This window comes from Emiliania huxleyi (assembly GCF_000372725.1).
Source record: "Emiliania huxleyi CCMP1516 unplaced genomic scaffold EMIHUscaffold_26, whole genome shotgun sequence".
Classification (NCBI taxonomy): Eukaryota; Haptophyta; order Isochrysidales; family Noelaerhabdaceae; genus Emiliania; species Emiliania huxleyi.
In genome coordinates, this window is record NW_005200088.1 from 211,390 (window position 1) to 228,315 (window position 16,926).

At 66.7% G+C, this 16,926-nt stretch overlaps 6 protein-coding genes across 6 annotated transcripts; 1 reads left to right on the plus strand and 5 right to left on the minus strand.

The window, feature by feature from the left end:
- Positions 1-59: 59 nt before the first annotated feature.
- EMIHUDRAFT_450441 (hypothetical protein) lies at positions 60-1,299 on the minus strand. Its single transcript, XM_005777470.1, has 4 exons — positions 969-1,299; positions 679-896; positions 453-536; positions 60-272 (listed from the first exon to the last, which is right to left on the minus strand). Exons 1-4 carry the CDS (start codon positions 1,273-1,275, stop codon positions 78-80), a joined length of 804 nt encoding a protein of 267 aa, XP_005777527.1. The 5' UTR covers positions 1,276-1,299; the 3' UTR covers positions 60-77.
- Positions 1,300-2,291: 992 nt separating this feature from the next.
- EMIHUDRAFT_206202 (hypothetical protein) lies at positions 2,292-3,754 on the minus strand (the record flags this gene model as incomplete). Its single annotated transcript, XM_005777471.1, has 2 exons — positions 2,292-2,343; positions 3,510-3,754. The coding sequence occupies 2 exons, from the start codon at positions 3,752-3,754 to the stop codon at positions 2,292-2,294; spliced, it is 297 nt and encodes a 98-aa protein (XP_005777528.1).
- Positions 3,755-4,130: 376 nt separating this feature from the next.
- Positions 4,131-5,924, minus strand: EMIHUDRAFT_100831 (hypothetical protein; the record flags this gene model as incomplete). The annotated part of the gene is made up of 1 exon (XM_005777472.1): positions 4,131-5,924. One exon carries the CDS (start codon positions 5,922-5,924, stop codon positions 4,131-4,133), a length of 1,794 nt encoding a protein of 597 aa, XP_005777529.1.
- Positions 5,925-10,476: 4,552 nt separating this feature from the next.
- EMIHUDRAFT_435255 (hypothetical protein) lies at positions 10,477-12,440 on the plus strand. The gene is made up of 4 exons (XM_005777473.1): positions 10,477-11,396; positions 11,463-11,711; positions 11,784-11,837; positions 11,987-12,440. The coding sequence occupies exons 1-4, from the start codon at positions 10,509-10,511 to the stop codon at positions 12,209-12,211; spliced, it is 1,416 nt and encodes a 471-aa protein (XP_005777530.1). The 5' UTR covers positions 10,477-10,508; the 3' UTR covers positions 12,212-12,440.
- Positions 12,441-12,464: 24 nt separating this feature from the next.
- On the minus strand, positions 12,465-13,380 carry EMIHUDRAFT_435258 (hypothetical protein). The gene is made up of 2 exons (XM_005777474.1): positions 12,884-13,380; positions 12,465-12,783 (listed from the first exon to the last, which is right to left on the minus strand). Exons 1-2 carry the CDS (start codon positions 13,364-13,366, stop codon positions 12,574-12,576), a joined length of 693 nt encoding a protein of 230 aa, XP_005777531.1. The 5' UTR covers positions 13,367-13,380; the 3' UTR covers positions 12,465-12,573.
- Positions 13,381-15,348: 1,968 nt separating this feature from the next.
- Positions 15,349-16,782, minus strand: EMIHUDRAFT_206208 (hypothetical protein; the record flags this gene model as incomplete). Its single annotated transcript, XM_005777475.1, has 1 exon — positions 15,349-16,782. The coding sequence occupies one exon, from the start codon at positions 16,780-16,782 to the stop codon at positions 15,349-15,351; it is 1,434 nt and encodes a 477-aa protein (XP_005777532.1).
- Positions 16,783-16,926: the final 144 nt, after the last annotated feature.

A 16,926-nucleotide genomic window follows, 5' to 3' on the forward strand; every position in this document is an offset into this window, starting at 1 on the left:
GTACGGGCACGGAGGCCAGAAAAAAGTATTTTAACACGTATTTCAGTCTACGCGAAGGTGTGTTGTATACGCTCCCCTCACGCCCCCAGCTCGCTCGCGGGCACCTTCTTGCCGTCCACCACCACAAAGATGTCGCTGAGCGCAATCTTGTGCTTGGAGGCGATGAAGGCGGGCAGCGCGTCGGCGGCGTCGCCCTGGATCTCGATCTGGTCCTGCTGGCCGCCCTTGCCCCGCTGCAGGGCCGAGCCGCAGGCGAACTTCTTCCCAAAGGCCTGCGGGCGGCGGCGGGAGGGCAAAGCCCGCTCGGCTGTGGTGTCGCTCGCAGACTCCTCTGCCTCTCCGCCCTCGGCGGCGGTGGTCTCGAGGGCGTGATGCGGGAAGGCATGGCTGTTGGGAGGAGCCGTCCAAATGCGGGGGTTCGGGGCGGGGAGAGGGCGTGGTATGATGCGAGCCTTCGCCGCAGCAGCGAGGTCCACCTCGAACCCCTCGAGCCCCTTGACGACGGTGATGTGCTTGCGCTTGTTGCGCGTGTTCACCTGCGGAGGGGGAGGGGGCGTCGACGGGGGAGCGGCGACCGTCGGCCCGCGGCGGCGTCTGCAGCACAGGTGCTGCAGGTGCAGACACAGGTGCGGGCGGCAGGTGGCGGGGGCGGGGGCGGGGGCGGGCAGCGTTGGGCGCCTCAATCACAACCGCCCGGCTGGCCGCCTTGGCCTTCTTGCCAGCCTTGCCGCCACCACCGCCTCCCTCGCCGCCCGGAGCCTCGCCGCCGCCGCCCACGCCGCCAGCCTCGCCGCCTCCGCCTCCGCCTGGCGACGCCGCCGCCGCCGGAGGAGGCGCGTCAGCCGCAGTCTTCTTGCCGGCCTTCTGCGAGCGCTTGGCGTGGTCGTCCAGCTCGCCTGAGAGCGCGGGGCGGGCGGGCGCGTCGGCGCCTGCGAGCGGACATCGGCCCGCGCGCCGTTGCCGCGCACCACTGAGCCCGAGCTTGGCCATGAGTGCTGCGAGCTCGTCGCTGCTGACCTCCGCCGCCGCCGCCTCCTCCTCCCCCCCGCTGCCCTCCGCCGTGCCGAGGTAGGCGCGCACCTCGTTCGGCGGGAGCACGCTCCTCCAATTCTCGGCGAACCACGCCTGCGATGCCTTGTAGTCGGCGTCAAACTCGCAGTACTCGAACGGCAGTGTGGAGACGGGGCAGTAGGCGACGCTGCGCACGCGCGTCGTCTCGGGCATGTTGACGAGCTCAGCGACATCCGTCCGCGTCGCCTCGCCCTCCTCTGCCATGGGCAATGGCTGAGAACGCGGGGCCGGCTGGCAGCGTGCGAAAAAAGAAATTTCAGTGTTAAAATCCCTGTGTGGTGGCGGCGTGCCGTCCTCCCATCCCTCCCTTGGGTTGTCCGTTTTCTTTCTTTCTTTCTTTTCCAGTGGGGATTTTGACCCTGTCCTCCTCCCCTATCCCTCGTTTGGGTTTGTCTGTTTTCTTTCTTTCTTCTTTCTTTTATTTATTCCCCGGACTCGGTTCTTCGCGGCAGCCTCGGAGAGTTGGCGGTCGTGCGCTGGGTGGTGATCGTCATCTGTCTGCTCTGCTGAACAATCTCTCTCTCTCTGCTGTGCTTCTCGCTCGTGGTCGTGCACTTGGAGCACTTGGAGTGCAGTCATCAACCGCACATCCAGGGCCGGGGAGCTAAGAAGCGCACCCAGCGGGCCGGATGATATTGGCATCGGGTTACGGGCTTGAGAGCCCTAGCCCCGGGGGTGCGCGTTCGCAGGGAAAGGGCCGTAAAGTAAACACGGGTCTCCGAGGGTTGGCTCCGCGCTCCGGGTTTCCCCTAGCAGCAGACCGCCCCCTCTACTCGGAGCTATAATGAACACCAGACATGCACACAACACGCACTCTCACACGTCCGTCCTTCTCCTTGGAACCGCTCGTGCTGACCTCCTTTCACCTCCTGCTCTCCTAGAGGGGGCGGACCGTGAGTTGAGGAAATCGGAGGACGCGACCCACTTCGCCACAGACGGTCCCGCGCCTCGCCGCTAAGACAGTGGCACGCTCCGCGCAGCGGCGCGTGCCACTGTCTTTGTCCGGAGTGAAAAGTCCAACGCGCTCGTCGGTGACGGTGTCCTCCAACCTGCGCCGCGCTCGGCGAACCTCGACAGCGCTTTCGGTGGCATGCAGCTCTTTGCGACAGAAGCCTGGAGAGCAGCTCCTCTGCTGTTCACACACTCTGCACAGCTGACACAGCCTACTGTGCGGCTGCCACAGCTGTGACAGCGATGAGCTCGCCCTCACTGGCCCTCAGTCACTTGTGCTGCGGCTTGTGTGAGCGACACTGCTCGGCGACTGCCGGCACACTGTGAGACCATGGGTGTGAGGTAAAACCACGCTACCAGCGCTTGGTAACATCGGCCCCGAGGTCAATCCTTCTACTCTGTTGATGACAAGACTTGTCTACTGGCTGGAGCCGAGCAGGAGAGCCCAGCGCACAACCCCTGGCGCAACTCAGAACTCTCAGGGTCCAGGACACCCCGTACATGCCGCATTGCGATCATGCCGCACGACCCACGTGGCTGTGTGTGTTTGGGTTTCTATGTTTGCGATTTGGATTTTGGATCTTCTACGACTCCTTGTTTATTTATTTATGGCACTACACAGGTACATCCGCGCCGTCGCCATCGGCGCCACCGCCTGCCACGCGTTGGTGGCCGGGTCGTACCGCTCCACCGAGCTGAGGAGGCCGTCGTTGTACCCGCCCACAGCATACAGCTTGCCGTCGAGCACCGCCACGGCGTGATGGCACCGAGCCGTCGCCATCGGCGCCACCGCCTCCCACGCGTTCGTCACGGGATCGTACCGCTCCACCGAGCTGAGGATGCCGTCGTGACCACGCCCGCCAGCAGCGTACAGCTTGCCGTCGAGCACCGCCACGGCGAGCCTGCTCCGAGCCTCCGCCATCGGCGCCACCTCCTCCCACGCGTCCAAGGCCGGGTCGTACCGCTCGACTGAGCTGAGGAAGACGCCGTTGTAGCCGCCCACAGCGTACAGCTTGCCATCGAGCACCGCCACGGCGTGATTCTCGCGTGCTGTCGCCATCGGCGCCACCGCCTCCCACGCGTTCGCAGCCGGGTCGTACCGCTCCACGAGGAGGCCGTCGTCGTCATCGCCTCCCACAGCGTACAGCTTGCCGTCGAGCACCGCCACGTCGTGGTTCTCGCGTGGTGTCACCATCGGCGCCACCGCCTCCCACGCGTTTGCAGCCAAGTCGTACCGCTCCACCAGGTTGGAAGTTGCGTCGTCCTCAATCTCGCCGCCCGCTGCGTAGAGCTTGCCGTCGAGCACCGCCGTGCCGAAAAACTTTCGTGCCGTCAGCATCGGCGCCATCGCCTCCTCCTCCCACTCATTTGTTGAAGGGTCGTACCGCTCCAGCGAGCTGAGGAACTCGCCATCGATGTCATCGCTGCCGATCACGACCAGGCGCGGCCTCTCGCGCTTCTTCAGCGTCTCCTTCCAGCCGCGGCACCACGCGCGGCACGTCCCCTTGGCGGCGTGCTCCGTGGTCGGCAGCTGGGCGAGGATGTGCGGGGCGAGGTCCGGCGAGAGGAGGACCTCGGAGAGGATCCACTCGGGCTGCTCCACGAGCCGAGCGGCGTGCTCCTCCGCCACGCGCAGCGCGGCGTCGCTCGCGCCCGCCTGCGCCTCGATGATGGCGCACAGCTGCGCTGGCGAGAGGCCCGCGACGCGGGCGCCGATGCGGTGCGAGGCCATGTACAAGAGGCCCCGGGGGGGGCCGCGCGGCGTGAAATTCTTTTTTACATTACTTCGATATTCTTTTGCACACGCCTGGGTGAGGGTTACCCTGCAGTACGTGCTCCAAGTGCGACGACGGAAGAGACGGCAAAAAATCTGATTAATTCAATTTCAGATTTTGCAGACCCCCCCGCACCCGCACCCCCCATCCCGGCCACCCTACACACTCGAGTCTCGACTCTACCTAGCAGGTGGCACAGCGGCGTGGAGAAAGAGAAAGCAATCGGGAGCCCTTCCCACATCCCATCTCAAAGGCTGGCGCGAGTGTTGAGAAATCTACCAACAGCTGCGTGCCGTCGTGTTCGCGTGCGTGCCCCCGCCCGACGCAGACTCTTTAGTCGACGCGGAGCGCGTCCAGCGCCTCCTGCAGCTCCGTCACCTGGTCGAGCGCGTCGCCGAGCAAGCCCTTCGCCACGCCCAGATTCCGCAGCTGCTCCACGCCGCCGCTCGCCCGCACCTCGGTGGCGTTGTCCGCCACGTAGCGGCGGCACTGCGCGAGGAGCCGCCCGTCGCCCATCGTGTGCGCCGCCTCGAGCAGCGGCACGGCGGTCTCCGCCACGACGCTCTGCTGCAGCGCCTGCGCGCAGAGCAGCTCGAGGCGCGGCACCTGGTACATCTGCGCCAGCTGCCGCAGGGCGAGCGCGCGCTGCACTCTGCCGCCCTCCTCCTCGCCGAGGTCGAGCTCGTCGGCAAAGAGGTAGTCGACGAGGGCGGTGAAGGTGGCGAGGTCGGCATGGGGCACCGTGACCTCGGCGGCGTCGCGCTCCTTCATGCCGGCGCCAAACATGGTCCGAAAGTAGTCGGACCGCACGCAGAGCACATTCTTGCTCACGTGCTCGAGGCGCTGCCGGCCTCGGCCAACCACGAAGGTGACCATCCCCTGCGGGAGGGTGGCGTCGCCCCGCGCCTTCTTCAGGTCGGCGGGCAGGGTGGAGGGCGGGACCACGATCGGCGCAAAGGCAAACGCGTCCGGCGGCGGCGGCGGCACCAGGCAGACCAAGCAGAGGAGCGCGCTGCTGGGGGCGCCCGATCGGACCAGGAGCGTGCTGCCGTCTGCGCTCATGGCGACGCCGCCGGGGAAGGACAGCTGCGCCGACTTGCTGACGCCATCGGCGCTGCCCCAGCCCTTGCCAGCAAGAGTGGTCACTGCGCGACCGACCACCTCCACCCGGCGGATCTTGTGCCCGCTAAAGTCGGTCACAAACAGCGCGCTGCCGTCGGGGCTCATGGCGATGCCGATTGGGGCGTGGAACCGCGCCGTGTTGCCTGCCCCATCAGTCCCGCCCCTCCTTCCGCATCCCGCGAGCGTGGTCACTGCGCCATTCAACACTTCCACTCGCCGGACCTTGTCGCTGCCGCAATCCGCCACGAAGAGCGCGCGGCCGTCCGGGCTGAGGGCGAGACCGTACGGGTACTGGAACCGCGCCGCATCGCCCACGCCGTCAATGCTGCCATGGCCGACGCCCCCCGCGAGCGTCGTCACCGCGCCACTCGCCACGTCCACCCGCCGGATCCTGGCGTTGCCGGTGTCTGCGACGAAGAGCGTGCCGCCGTCCGGGCTGAGGGCGAGGTATGTCGGGCCGTTGAAATGCGCTGCGACGCCCACGCCATTAGCGCTGCCGCTGGAGCCGCTGCCCGCGAGAGTGGTGAGCGTGCCCGTGGCTGCCTCCACCTTCCGGATCGCTTGCCCGCGACAGTCCGCCACGAAGAGCGTGCTGCCGTCGGGGCTGACAGCAATGCCTTCGAACCTGCCGCCTTCCGGGCAGGTTGCCACGCTGCGCACACTGAGCGAGTGGCGGCTCGGCTCGTACATCCGGTCGAGCGGCTCTTCCCCACCCGCCGAGAGGTGAAGCACCGAGCCACCGGTCGCGAGATACCAGGCGCCTGCGCCATCGCTTGCGACGCCGTGCACGTCGAGCGATGCCAGAGGCCCGTCATCGGGCAGCGTGAAGACCTGGCCGACGACGGGCGCGCCAAAGATGGGCGTCTCAAAGCCCGCCGCGACGCAGAACGCCGCCGCCGCCGCCGCCGCCGCCGCCTCCTCCTCCTCCTCCTCCTCCTCCTCCTCCTCCTCCTCCTCCTCCTCTCCGTCGCAGGCGGTGCGGGCGCGCTTGGAGGCGGATGCCATGTACCGGTACCGGTACTCGAGTATGACTGCCGACGGCTGAGACCGGCAGCGCCTTGACCTCGGTGTTTACTGTGAACGATGGGAGCTTGGTTGTGAACAGAGCGAAGGCGGCTTCTCTCGGTCGTCGTACTTTTCTCTCGGTCGTCGCTTTTAGTTTAATGCGAGACAGGGTTCTTTTTTAGCCTGGCGAAAAGGGCTATATGCGTGGCGTGCGAGCTAGGAAGCGAGCCTCAAGGTGTAGCCAACATCCACCTTTTCGTGGAAAAAGAACTTAGAAAAGAAAAACGTATCCAGGATTGCCGCTGTGTTTGCCGCTGTATTTAGTATCGCCCCCAACCCTTCGACAGCTTTCATGGCGGCCCCCCGGCGGGGGGCGTTTGTGGTCGACAAGTCTTGTGTGGGCGCTCAGGACGCCGTCTCGCCTCAACCTCCGCGTCTCCTCCTCTCTCCTCCTCCTCCGCAGAGTGGTTCGATCGGGTCTGGCCGCCGCCGATCGTGCTTATCCGATCGGGAGGAGAGCTACTCTCCTCTGCCGGCGGACGCCAGGCAGGCGGCGGATGCTTCACTCACTGAGCACGTCTACTCCGCCTGCCGTGCGGGCGACGCAGAGCGCCTCGAGGCGATCCTCGCCGCTGCAGAGGCTGACGGCTCGGAGGAGATAGGCGGCGTCAGGGCTTTAGCACAGGAGTGCTGCCTCAGCCCGGGCCTCGTGGTCTGCTGCCTCCGAGGCCGGCCGCGCTGTCTCGCGCTCTTGCTCGCGGCGGGCGCCGACCCGGATGCGTCAGAGGCTCCTCCGTGCGTCGGCCGTGCGGGCGGCTTTGCGCCGCTGCGATATGCCTGCTGGGGCACGACGGCGGGGCACGTCGAGTGCGCGGAGATGCTGCTCGCCGCAGGTACCCCTCTCCTCAACCGCCGCTCTCCCGCGCACGAGGTAGCAAGGCCCGAAGGTGCCCCCTCGCTGCAGGAGCAGCGGTCGAGGCGGCGACGGCGGTGGGGCACACCCCGCTACAGGGCGCCTGCTTCAAGGGCGCCCGCGGGAGTGTGCTCCCCCTCCCCCTTGCTGCGGAAGCCTCATTCACGGCGAGCTGTTGTGGACAGGCCACCTGCCCACCGTGCGGCTGCTCTCCTCGTACGGCGCCAACCGCTCCTTCCTCCTCTCCTCCCTTCGCCTCGCCCTGACCTCACCCCCACCGCCCAACTAGGCGCCAGCCGCTCCTTCCTCCTCTCCGACACCGCCGAGTCGGTGGCCCGCAGGCAGGGCCACGGAGAGCTCGCCGCTTGGCTGGCACAGAGCCGGCACTGGACCACGCCGCTCCACCACCTCGACAGCCTCTCCCTCGCCCGCACGCGGCAGCGGAACGGACCGAGCACAGGGGCGGCGCCGATTCGGTGTCGCGCGAGAGCAGCATGTTTGCCGTTAGGCTTCTCCTCCGCGCTGGCGCCTCGCCACGCGCCGCGGCCGCGGGCGTTGCGAACGCGCCTACGCCGCTCTCCTTGGCGCGGCAGAGCTCGAGCGCGGCGGCGGCGCTGGTGCCATTTCCCACTCCGCTGCTTCCCACGCACACGCGACACACTGACACTCCGCGGCATCTACACGCGACACAGCGGCACACATCGCGCCTGGCCCCGCCTCACATGCTTGTTGTCATTCTCTCGTGTGACCAGGTGGTCGCCGCCGCAGAGCCGTGGAGCCCCGCCTCGCACGGCTTGTGGCCCGAGCGGCTGCAGCGGTTCGACCGTCGAAGTTGCGCGGCCGTGTGCTGGAACTTTCCACGACCTTTCTCGGAAGTTTCGCCTAGGCTCGCCGTCGAGCTGCTCACGCTCGGCTACTTGCTGGCGAGGGAGGTTGCGCCGAGGCGAGTCGCCCCCGTACAGACCACGCGAAATGGAACACTTGCCTTGCTTGGCGGCCGCGGCATGGCGGAGCCGTCCACCTCACCTCTCACCGTGAACTGCATGTGGGGTGGGTAGGCAGCAGGTCTCTTCACACTTGGTTGTGGGGCGGGTAGGCAGCCGCGCGCCCTCTCCGACGTGTGGCTGGAGTACGTCCTTCCGCTGGCGGTCTGTCGCGACGAGGCGGAGGCAAGGGCCTAGGGAAGGGCCTAGCCGCCGATATGGGCCCACCTCTGCTTGCGGCCGGGCCGGGGTCGATTGGCACTCAACAGTCAAATGCAGACTCGCGCCGTCCGCACCCAGCGGCCGCCGCTTCCATTTCTGCGCTGCTCAGTCCCCTCGAGTCAGTCCCCAGCCGGTAGCGAGGGTGAGGCAGGCCCACGCGCTCGCGACGCCCGGACTCTGGGAGGTGCCAGGTGCGCACGCAGGTGCGTCATAAAGAAGGATTGGTGAATATTATCTCGCGAGATCGGGAATGCCCATTTAGCATTTTATTCGTTAACCGTATAAATGTAACACCAAATCGCGTCTCTATACACCTCTCACTTAAGTCTGCGATAAGCGAGTTGACGTGCTCTTCTACACAATATTGGGGGGCGCCCGGCGCACCCCGGCCACCGCGCCGCGGGCGCGCGCACGCCCCGACGGTCACGCTCGGGTGTCGATTACTCTATCGTTGCCCCACTCCCTGCTTAACAATACAATCGTGCCGAATACCGAAACTTAAATCCAGGCATCTCGCTTTCGCGGAGGCCGCGCCTTGCGCCAACGGGGCTCCTCGCCATGATTCGTCCAAAGTTGTGCCAGAGATCTCTGCCTCGTCGGCTGCGCCGTCGTGCTGCGAGGTTGGCGCCGCGCTGCTGGCCGCGAGGGTGCGGCGTCCGACTCTAAGAGCTTTGGCTTCACAGGCAAGGAACCCACCTCTGCCCGACTCCGCTTCGGTGCCTGGGGTGAGGGGGGAGCATCGGCCGCTGAGGTGCCGGGAAGCATAAGCTCCGCCTGCAACTGCCCCTCCGCCAGGGTCACCGCCTTGACCCAACGCTCGAGAAAGTCGTAGTCGACTGGTGGCACATCGTCCAGCACGCTCTTCGGCGGCAGCGGTGGCGGACTCGTCGTCGGCAGCGGTGGCGGCAGCGCCGATGGCAGCGGTGGCGACCTCGCCGGCGGCCGTGGTGAAGGCCTCGCCGGCGGTTGCGGCAGCCTTGATGGTGGCAGTAAGAGCGGCCTTCCCGGTGGCCTTGCCGGTGTCGGCGGCGGTGTCGGGCTGAGTGCCGGTATACCCGCCGTCGAGGCGGTCGGTGGTGTCAACGGCGGATGCGACGACGGCGGCGAAGAGGAGGTGGCATGGTCAGGGTAGCCATCCGCATGCTCTGGAGCAGCAGCTTTGCCTGTCTGGTGGCCTGCTGGCGTCCGTCGGAGTAATCGCATGCCCACAAGAAAGACACAAGTTAAGCAGAGCAGAGTGGTCGGAGTGTTCAGGTCGTGTTCGTCTGCAATGCCGCTAAGCGCCTCTGCCTGATCGAGCTGCCCATGCTCAATGAATCTCCGAGTTCGTCCGACGGCTTCTTTGGCGATGAGCGCCGCTGTGGGCAGGGCGGACGCAAGTGCGAAGAGCGCCGGCGCGGAACCAGTCGCAGCCGTGATGGCCGACGCGGATCCCCGCCCCGCTAAAGCAGTGAGGGCGGATGTGCGCACGGCGCGGACTAGCACCAGCTGCCACGCCGGCCAGCGTGAGGCGGTGCGGAGTCCGCGTGGGATGAACCGGGCTGCCCCATGAACCGGAAGCAGCCTCTGGAGCCTCTGGAGCAGAGCAAGCGAACCACATGTGGCCGGCGGTACCGCCGCCTGCTGTATCGGGCGAAAACCCAGGGAGATTAGCTTCGCAGAAGTCTGCTTGAGGGAGTTGAACGCCCGCCCCACTCCCCAAGCGCCATCGCCCGTGTAGGACATGTGGCTGTGCCTGGCCGACGGCCGCGCGCGCAGCACCGCCGACCTGAAGCGTCTGGCGACAGCCGCTCGGGTGCGAGCGAAACGAGCAGGAGATGCAGCCGCCGCGAACACGCGCGATCGGCAGGCGCGCGACCAGCGCCGCCGGCAGCGTGAGCAGCACGACCGGCGCGCAGCGCCGGCGGTCGCCAAGACCGTGCGCCCACAACGCGGCCAGTGCGGCTGCCCGGCGCACGCGGTGTGCGGCATGTGCGTCGACCAGGGCAAGCTCGCCGCGGCCGAGCAGGCGGCCATCGACCTGGAGACGCGCTTCCACGCCTCGACGAACGTCGTCATGGACCTGGAGCGGCCCGAGGACGAGACGGCGGCGCTGCTGCAGCGCTGCGTGCACGTCTCCGACGAGACGAAGCGGCGGCTGCTGGGCGAGTGGAGCGACGAGCGCATGGCGCACGCGCTGCCGCTGCACGCATGCGCCTCGTGCGGCGTGCGGGACCCGTCCGTCGCTGACGTACACGCGGGTTGACGTGTCGGCGCTGCCGCGTACTGTGTCTGTGCGCGTAGCCGGCGGCGAAGACGAGACGCGGCACGTGTTTGAGCTCTCGCCCGAGCAGTGCGCTAAGTATCAAATTTAGAAAAGGAGTTGCGGTGTTGATCGCCGCGGGAGCCCTCTTATTCTCAGAGCGAGATGGCGAATGAAAGCGCATCGGCAAAGGACACAGCGAGAGTGAGGTGCCGCTTGCTCACATGCTGGCTGGCTTACAGTCGTGGGAGTCTTTGGCTTGGCAAACCTTCCTAACGCGCGCGGCGGCTGTCGGCAAATCTGCGCCTCCTCTCGCCGCTTCATCCGCAGCTTCATCCGCTGCTTCATACTCGCATTTTGCGGCACCTCCCCACCTCGCAATCGGCCTGTTGGTGGCGCGTGCTCTGCCTCCGATCCTGATCGCCAAGCTTCGTGCCCCGGCCGCAAGGGCTGTCAAACTCGCGCTCGGCGGCAGTCCGCTTCGGCGAGCCGCCAGAATGTCGAGCAAGGCTCTTGGTGCGGCGGCTGGCGGTGCTGCGGGACTAGCTGCAGCCTCCTCTGGCTCTGCAGGCGGCGCGATTGCGGTTGCACCGCGTGTGATCCGGCTGGCCAAATCGGCGCTCCGGCTCGGCATGGCGCCACTGCCCACCAACGTCGCCTCCCTCGTCGTCCTCCTCGCCGCCGCCGCCGCCGCAGGCGCCGCCGCACAGAGGAGCACAGCGGAGGGCGGGGAGCCGTTTGCCTTCGACGCGTGCGTGCCGGGGCTCTCTCCGCAGAGCTCGTGCAGCGGCGGCGCCTCGGTCTACCGCGCCGCGCCGCCGCCCACGCCGCTCCTTCTCCCCGCCCTCGCGCTCGTTGCCGCTGCAGCCGCTGCCTGGCTACTCCTCCAGCGCGGCCTGCCCTCGTCTTGCGCCCTGCGGGTGATTGGCGTGGAGGGCGGAGGGGTGGCGGGGGGCGGAGGCGATGTGGCGGAGGTTGGAGGCGGCGCGTCGGGCGGAGGCGGCGCGGAGGACGGTCGTGGAGACCTCCGCTGCGAGCTTGTGTCAGCGCCGCCGGTCGGGCAGGGGCGGCGAGGAGGAGAGGCGGGGCGGGGAGAACCGGCGGACGAGGAGGCGCAAAACGCAGGAGGAGCCCCTCGCTGCGTCAACTCGTTAAGTGACTCGTTCTTCAAGTAATAGGGCCGGCAGGATCAGGAGCCTCTCTCCCTCTCCATCTCTCCTCCCTCCCCTGCGCAGCAGTCGGCAACTCGAGGAGCCGATGCGGCAGAGGGGAGGGAGGAGGGGGAGGGGGAGGGACGGGCGGCGACGGCGGCGGCGGCCGAGCTCGTCGCGGCGGCGCGTCGCGTGGCGGCGGATCAAGCGGCCGCGAGTGGCGAGGCGGCGGCGGCGGCGGCGGAGATGGCGGCCAAGCTGGAGAAGGCGGCGGCGGTGCGCTGTCGGGAGAGCCGACAGAGGCTCACGAGATCGGTGAGGCACGCGCTGGAAGGAGTGGGCTCATAGGTGCTGTCGGCGGAGCTGGAGAGGCTTCGGCTCGAGCTCGCCCGCGCACTCGAGGCGCGCGCCCACACGCTCTCGCACTCACACACGCACACGCACACACACGCGCACACGCACACGCACACACACGCGCGCACACGCACACGCACACGCACACGCACACACAGAGTGCGAGTGGAGACTTCCCTGCCCTGCCCTTCCCGAAGGCGCACTCCCCGGGTGTCCGACTGAGGGCGCGCGCACGCTGGCGGCTGGCGGCCGAGAGGAAGGGAGTGATCGCCTCCGCGTCGTGGCGAGCGATCCGTGCTCCGCCCCCGTCTCCGCCGCAAGCGCCCTCGCCGCTGACGGCGAGCGGCGACAAGCAGCGCGCCAGGGCGTGGGACGAGGCGGCGTGGCTAGAGATGGACCCAGACGCGGAGCTGGCCGTCTGAACGGGCGGCGGTTCGACGTGAGTCATGCTGTGTGTGGGCCTGCGCCACCCCGTCGGCTTCGCTGCTTAGCGGCGCGTGAGCTCGACGCATGGGGAGCAGGGTGGGCGTGAGGGACCCGGGGAGTCCGGGGTCGGGTCTTCCGCGCCATCTACGAGGTATTATGTGTGGTCCCCGTTTTTGTGATTGTGTTTATTAGCGCGATTGTGTTATGCAAAATATATATTGAATTAAATATTGGGGGGGTTGGTGAGGGCAGTCAGTCTCGTGGATCGTGGTGTCTGGCTCTGCTTCACGTTCACCTCTCTTGCAGTATTATACGGTACGTCGTTTGTGCATGGAGAGGATGCGCATCGGCGATCGGGCTAGGGACCCATTCCAATGGCACTGGCCGCCAGATCGCCTGTCCCGAGCAAGGCCGCGGCCGGCACGGCGAGGGGTGCCGCGTCGAAGCGAGAGAAGGGGAAGCGGGTTTCGAAGCGAGAGCCCACCTCGTACATCGCCGCATCGCCGTCGAGCGCGCCCTCGGCCATAGCGCTCGTCTGAAAGGAGCCCGACCAAGGATAAACGTCCACCTGTCCCAACATCATGCAACGGCGCATGAGTCCTAGAGTACTAGAGAGGAGAGGCACACGAGTGCAAGAAAGAAGCAGCGGGATAGAAGTGCCAGCGCGCCTTCCCGAAGCGAGGTAGTGGCGACGAGAAGGACTGGCCAAAGATGCCGTGCGGTAGCGCGCGCGCAGCGAAATCTCTTCGCGCACTGAAGCTGACATCGAGACGGTGCTCTGGCCCCTTGGTGGCCATCGTTGGCATGCCCCGCACGGAAACAGACCAGTCCGCAGTCTCAAAGGTGGCCTGCGACATCGCCATTCGTACGCGCAGCTCCTCGCACCTCTTCTCGCCACCCTTGCCGATCGCAAAGGCGCTGCCGCCGCATGTGCCGTTGATCACACGCCACCCCCAGTTGTTCTCCCGGAGTTCGGCCGCCCAGAACGAGAGGTTCGCCCACTTCTTCTTGCCCGCCCCGACGCATCTGCTCGACCCCCGCTGCGCCAGATCGGGGCAGGCGCCGACGCGCGCCGTCAGGTGCGCCTCGGTAATGAAGGATCCGTCCACTTCGAGAGTGGCAACGACGCGCCCGTTGCGGCGGCGGAGCATGGTGAAGGTGCTGTTCTCGCACTTGAGGTTCACAGCGACGTTTGGGGCCGAGAAGAAGGTGTAGAGCTGGCTGTGTTTGCCTCGGAAATCGGCCCGGCCACCGTGCGCAAATGACAGATGAGGGTCCTTGACCACTTCGGTCCTCACAGTAGCGGGTGGAGGCGGCGGCATCGAGAAGTCAACAACACTGATCTCCAAGGGCGGCGGCGGCGGCGGTGGCGGCGACAAGAATTCAATACTGATCTCCAAGGGCGGCGGCGGCGGCGGCGGCGGCGGCGGCGGCGACAAGAAGTCAATAGTGATGTCCAAGGGCGGCCGCTGCGGCGGCGACGGCGGCGGCAGCGGCAAGAATTGAAATCTGTTGTCCAACGACGGCGGTGGCGGCGATGACGTCGGAGGCAACGCGAGTGGCGGTAGTGGCGTTCGAGCAGGCGGCGCGGGCGGCGCAGGCGGCGCTAGCGGCGGCGGCGCGTACGGCGGGACGCTTCCGATTCGGTAAATCGCTGTGCCGGTTGCTTCGGAGTACATATCCTCGCCGGGGCATGCGGACCCCTCGGTTAGTCGACCGGCGACGCTTAGGATCTCTCCGTTGGTGATGGCGGTGGTGCTCATGATCATGCTGCTCGTCCATTCTAATCCTTGCTGATTGAGGCCTTGCACTCCAGGCTCGTTTCTTGACGGATCGGTCTTGCTTTTGATCGTGAAGCTGCCAAAGCATACTGATCCGCCGCTGAGCGTGATCGAGTGGGGCTGCTGGTCAACATCAAAGATAACACGCTCGTCCGGGATGATCTTGACCGGGCCGCCAATGTTCGTGATGGCAACGCAGGGGAATGCGATCTCGGTGAAGTCGTCCGCTCGCTGGCCGTCGGCGTCTCGAGACAGGCCGAGCCGGCTGCCAGCAGCGGCGTTGATTAGGCACTGCTCGTCCGCGAGCTCCATACTGAAGCCCTCTTCCGGAAAAAACTCGATCGTGGACTCGTCGAAGATGTCCCCCTGAGTGGTGCATCTTGTGGCAGCGTCCTCGCCGACGCACGCCAGCTTCACATACACGGCGGAGGGGAGCTGGCCGCTGAGCCTTGAAGCCCGGTTGAACTCCATCAGCGTCACCGGCACAAATCTCTTGATTGTGTAGCCGATATCTCCCAGGCCGACGTCAATAGTATGCTCGCCCTGGCTCGACTGATTCTCCAAGCACACGCGGAACTCCAACGTGTCGCCAACAGGGACAATTGGCATGTTCCGGGGCCGAAGGGCTGTTGCCGCCGACCTGTCCTCGATACACGGGACGTGCTCTGAGCAGACAGTGATGGCCACGTCGACCTTGGGCACGCAGGTGACTAATAAGCGCCCCCCTGGCCCTCGTTCGATCACATCGCTCATCAGATCGTTCGACTAACCGACGCGCGTGTTGCAGCCGGGCCCTGGGGATCACGCGCCAAAGGAGCGGCAAACTTCGAACCGCGAAACGCAAGTCGGCACTGCAGTGCTCGGATAAGGGCAATCTCAATCGGCAGGGAATGGCATCTGATTCGATTTTCCTGCTAACGATGCAAACAAATCTCGTTGCGGGCAGAGCAGGCGCACATCGCTTCGGGGGGGGGGGGGGGCGTGCTGACTCGGGTGGCGTGTTGGCGGTTCGTTGGAGAGAAGCCGATCCTTCTGGACTTTGCGGCAGGACAACCCACAAGACTCAAGAGAGAGGCTCTATTTCACTTTGACTTTCACTTTGTTTATGTCGCGCCATGCTATAAGTCCCCCCCCCCCCCCCCCCTCCCTGCAAGGGGTGTGCGCCTGCTCTCGAGAGCCCCGGGCCCGGCGCACACGCCCTGACCCCAAAAATGAAACTTAGAAATAACAGCAAGGTGATATGTGGCGGTTACGTACCACTCTCACACAGCCGGCGCGCATGCCCTCAGGCGAGTCACACGGCACGGCCGGCGGCCCACCGCGGGCCGCCGCCCTATACTTCAGCGGGGGTTTCAGAGGCAGCAGCTCGCGAAATACGTCGCCGCGGCGGTGCGGAACTTTGCGCCGACGCCGCGGTTGCGCACGCAGCTGGAGTTGCGTTGCAGGCGCCGCCACTCGACGCACGAGCCGTTGGCGAGCTGCATGGCGGTCCCGATGCACTTTAGGTCCGGCGAGTTTGCGTGCAGAAGCCCGCACGGGGCGGCACACGCATGCTGCCGCTGCGCCTCGAGCCCGAAATGCACTGAGAGCTGACGGTTCCACTCGCAACCAAGGCTGTGGAAGAGCGCCCCGTGCGAGTACGCCATGAAGGAGTAGAGCGTCTGGTCGCCGAGGTAGCCCAGCCAGGCGCCGCCGCGGCCAGTGGCGTAGTGGTCGAGGGCGGCGGCGTAGGCGGGCGATCGGCGCATCCGCTCGAGGTGCAGCAGCTGCACCCCACCATTCTTGCCGATGGCGTTGCCCGAGTAGAGGCTGGACTGCTCGGCGACCAGGCCGAGCACTGCCTCCGGCCCGAAGCGGGCAAACTGCCCCCACAGCTCCGCCAGCGGACGGATCATGACCACGTCCGTGTCGAGGACGAGCACGCGCCGCACGCTCGGCGGCAGGACGAAATGCAGCAGCGGTTTGAGGAGGTAGGTGCGGCCGGGCCCATGCGAGAGCCGCACGAGGTTGGCGTGCAGACAGCGCGCGCCGGGACTGCGCAGCTCGAGCGCCGCCACACGAATGTGGGCCGGGACGGACGGCGGCAGCGGCGAGGCGAGCAGCGCATGCAGTCGCACGCCCGGGCCGTCGAGCATCGCGGCTGCCCGCAGCACGCCCATCCAGTTCCGCCTTTGCGGCGCGCGCGTGTCGTAAAAGGCCACGTGGATCAGCCCGTCGTCCTCGGAGCTGCTCACGCCGCCGGCCTCCCCCGGCTGCTGCACAGACGCGTTCGTGGTGTTGAGGCACGAGGGCACGATTGAGGGCGGTGGCCGGGGTCGCGTTCTTGGCTGTTTGTTCGTTCCGGACGTCACCGCCTGGCGGGTGGGCGGCTGCAACGAGGCGGCGGCTGCGGACGCCGCGGCACGCTCCTCGGGGAGCCAGAGCCCTCCTCCGAGGCACGCGCACGCGTAGGCAGTGTGGCCTGGCGGCGAGAAGCAGTCCACGGATCGGTTGTAGCTGGGCCCATACCAACGACCGGTGCACTGGAACGTTCCGCGGCACGAGTTGCTCACCCAGACCATCGGTGGCTGTCCGGGAGAGGCCGTGCAGCCGTACGTCCGTCCCTCGACACAGGCGGCCCTGCTGACCTGCTGCACGAGCGTCACCGCGCAGCCGCTGCCCGGCAGCCGACTCATGTTTGTCGCCCCGTCGCGTTGCTGACCAAGACGCTTGAGACGCTGGTGACCGGCCCTCTTGAAGGGCGACCGTGCGAGTGGCAGAAGGATTATTGCCAGGGCCGCGAGCATCGTTGTTTACTGCTGGAGCACGCAGTCCAGGGCGACAACACGGCGTCTTCACACCAATGCGGTTGCATCATGGCATTCTTCATCGCATCATGGCAGCGCTCGATCCCATCGCGGAGGCCGCCACGGCAGGCCGCGGCACCTACA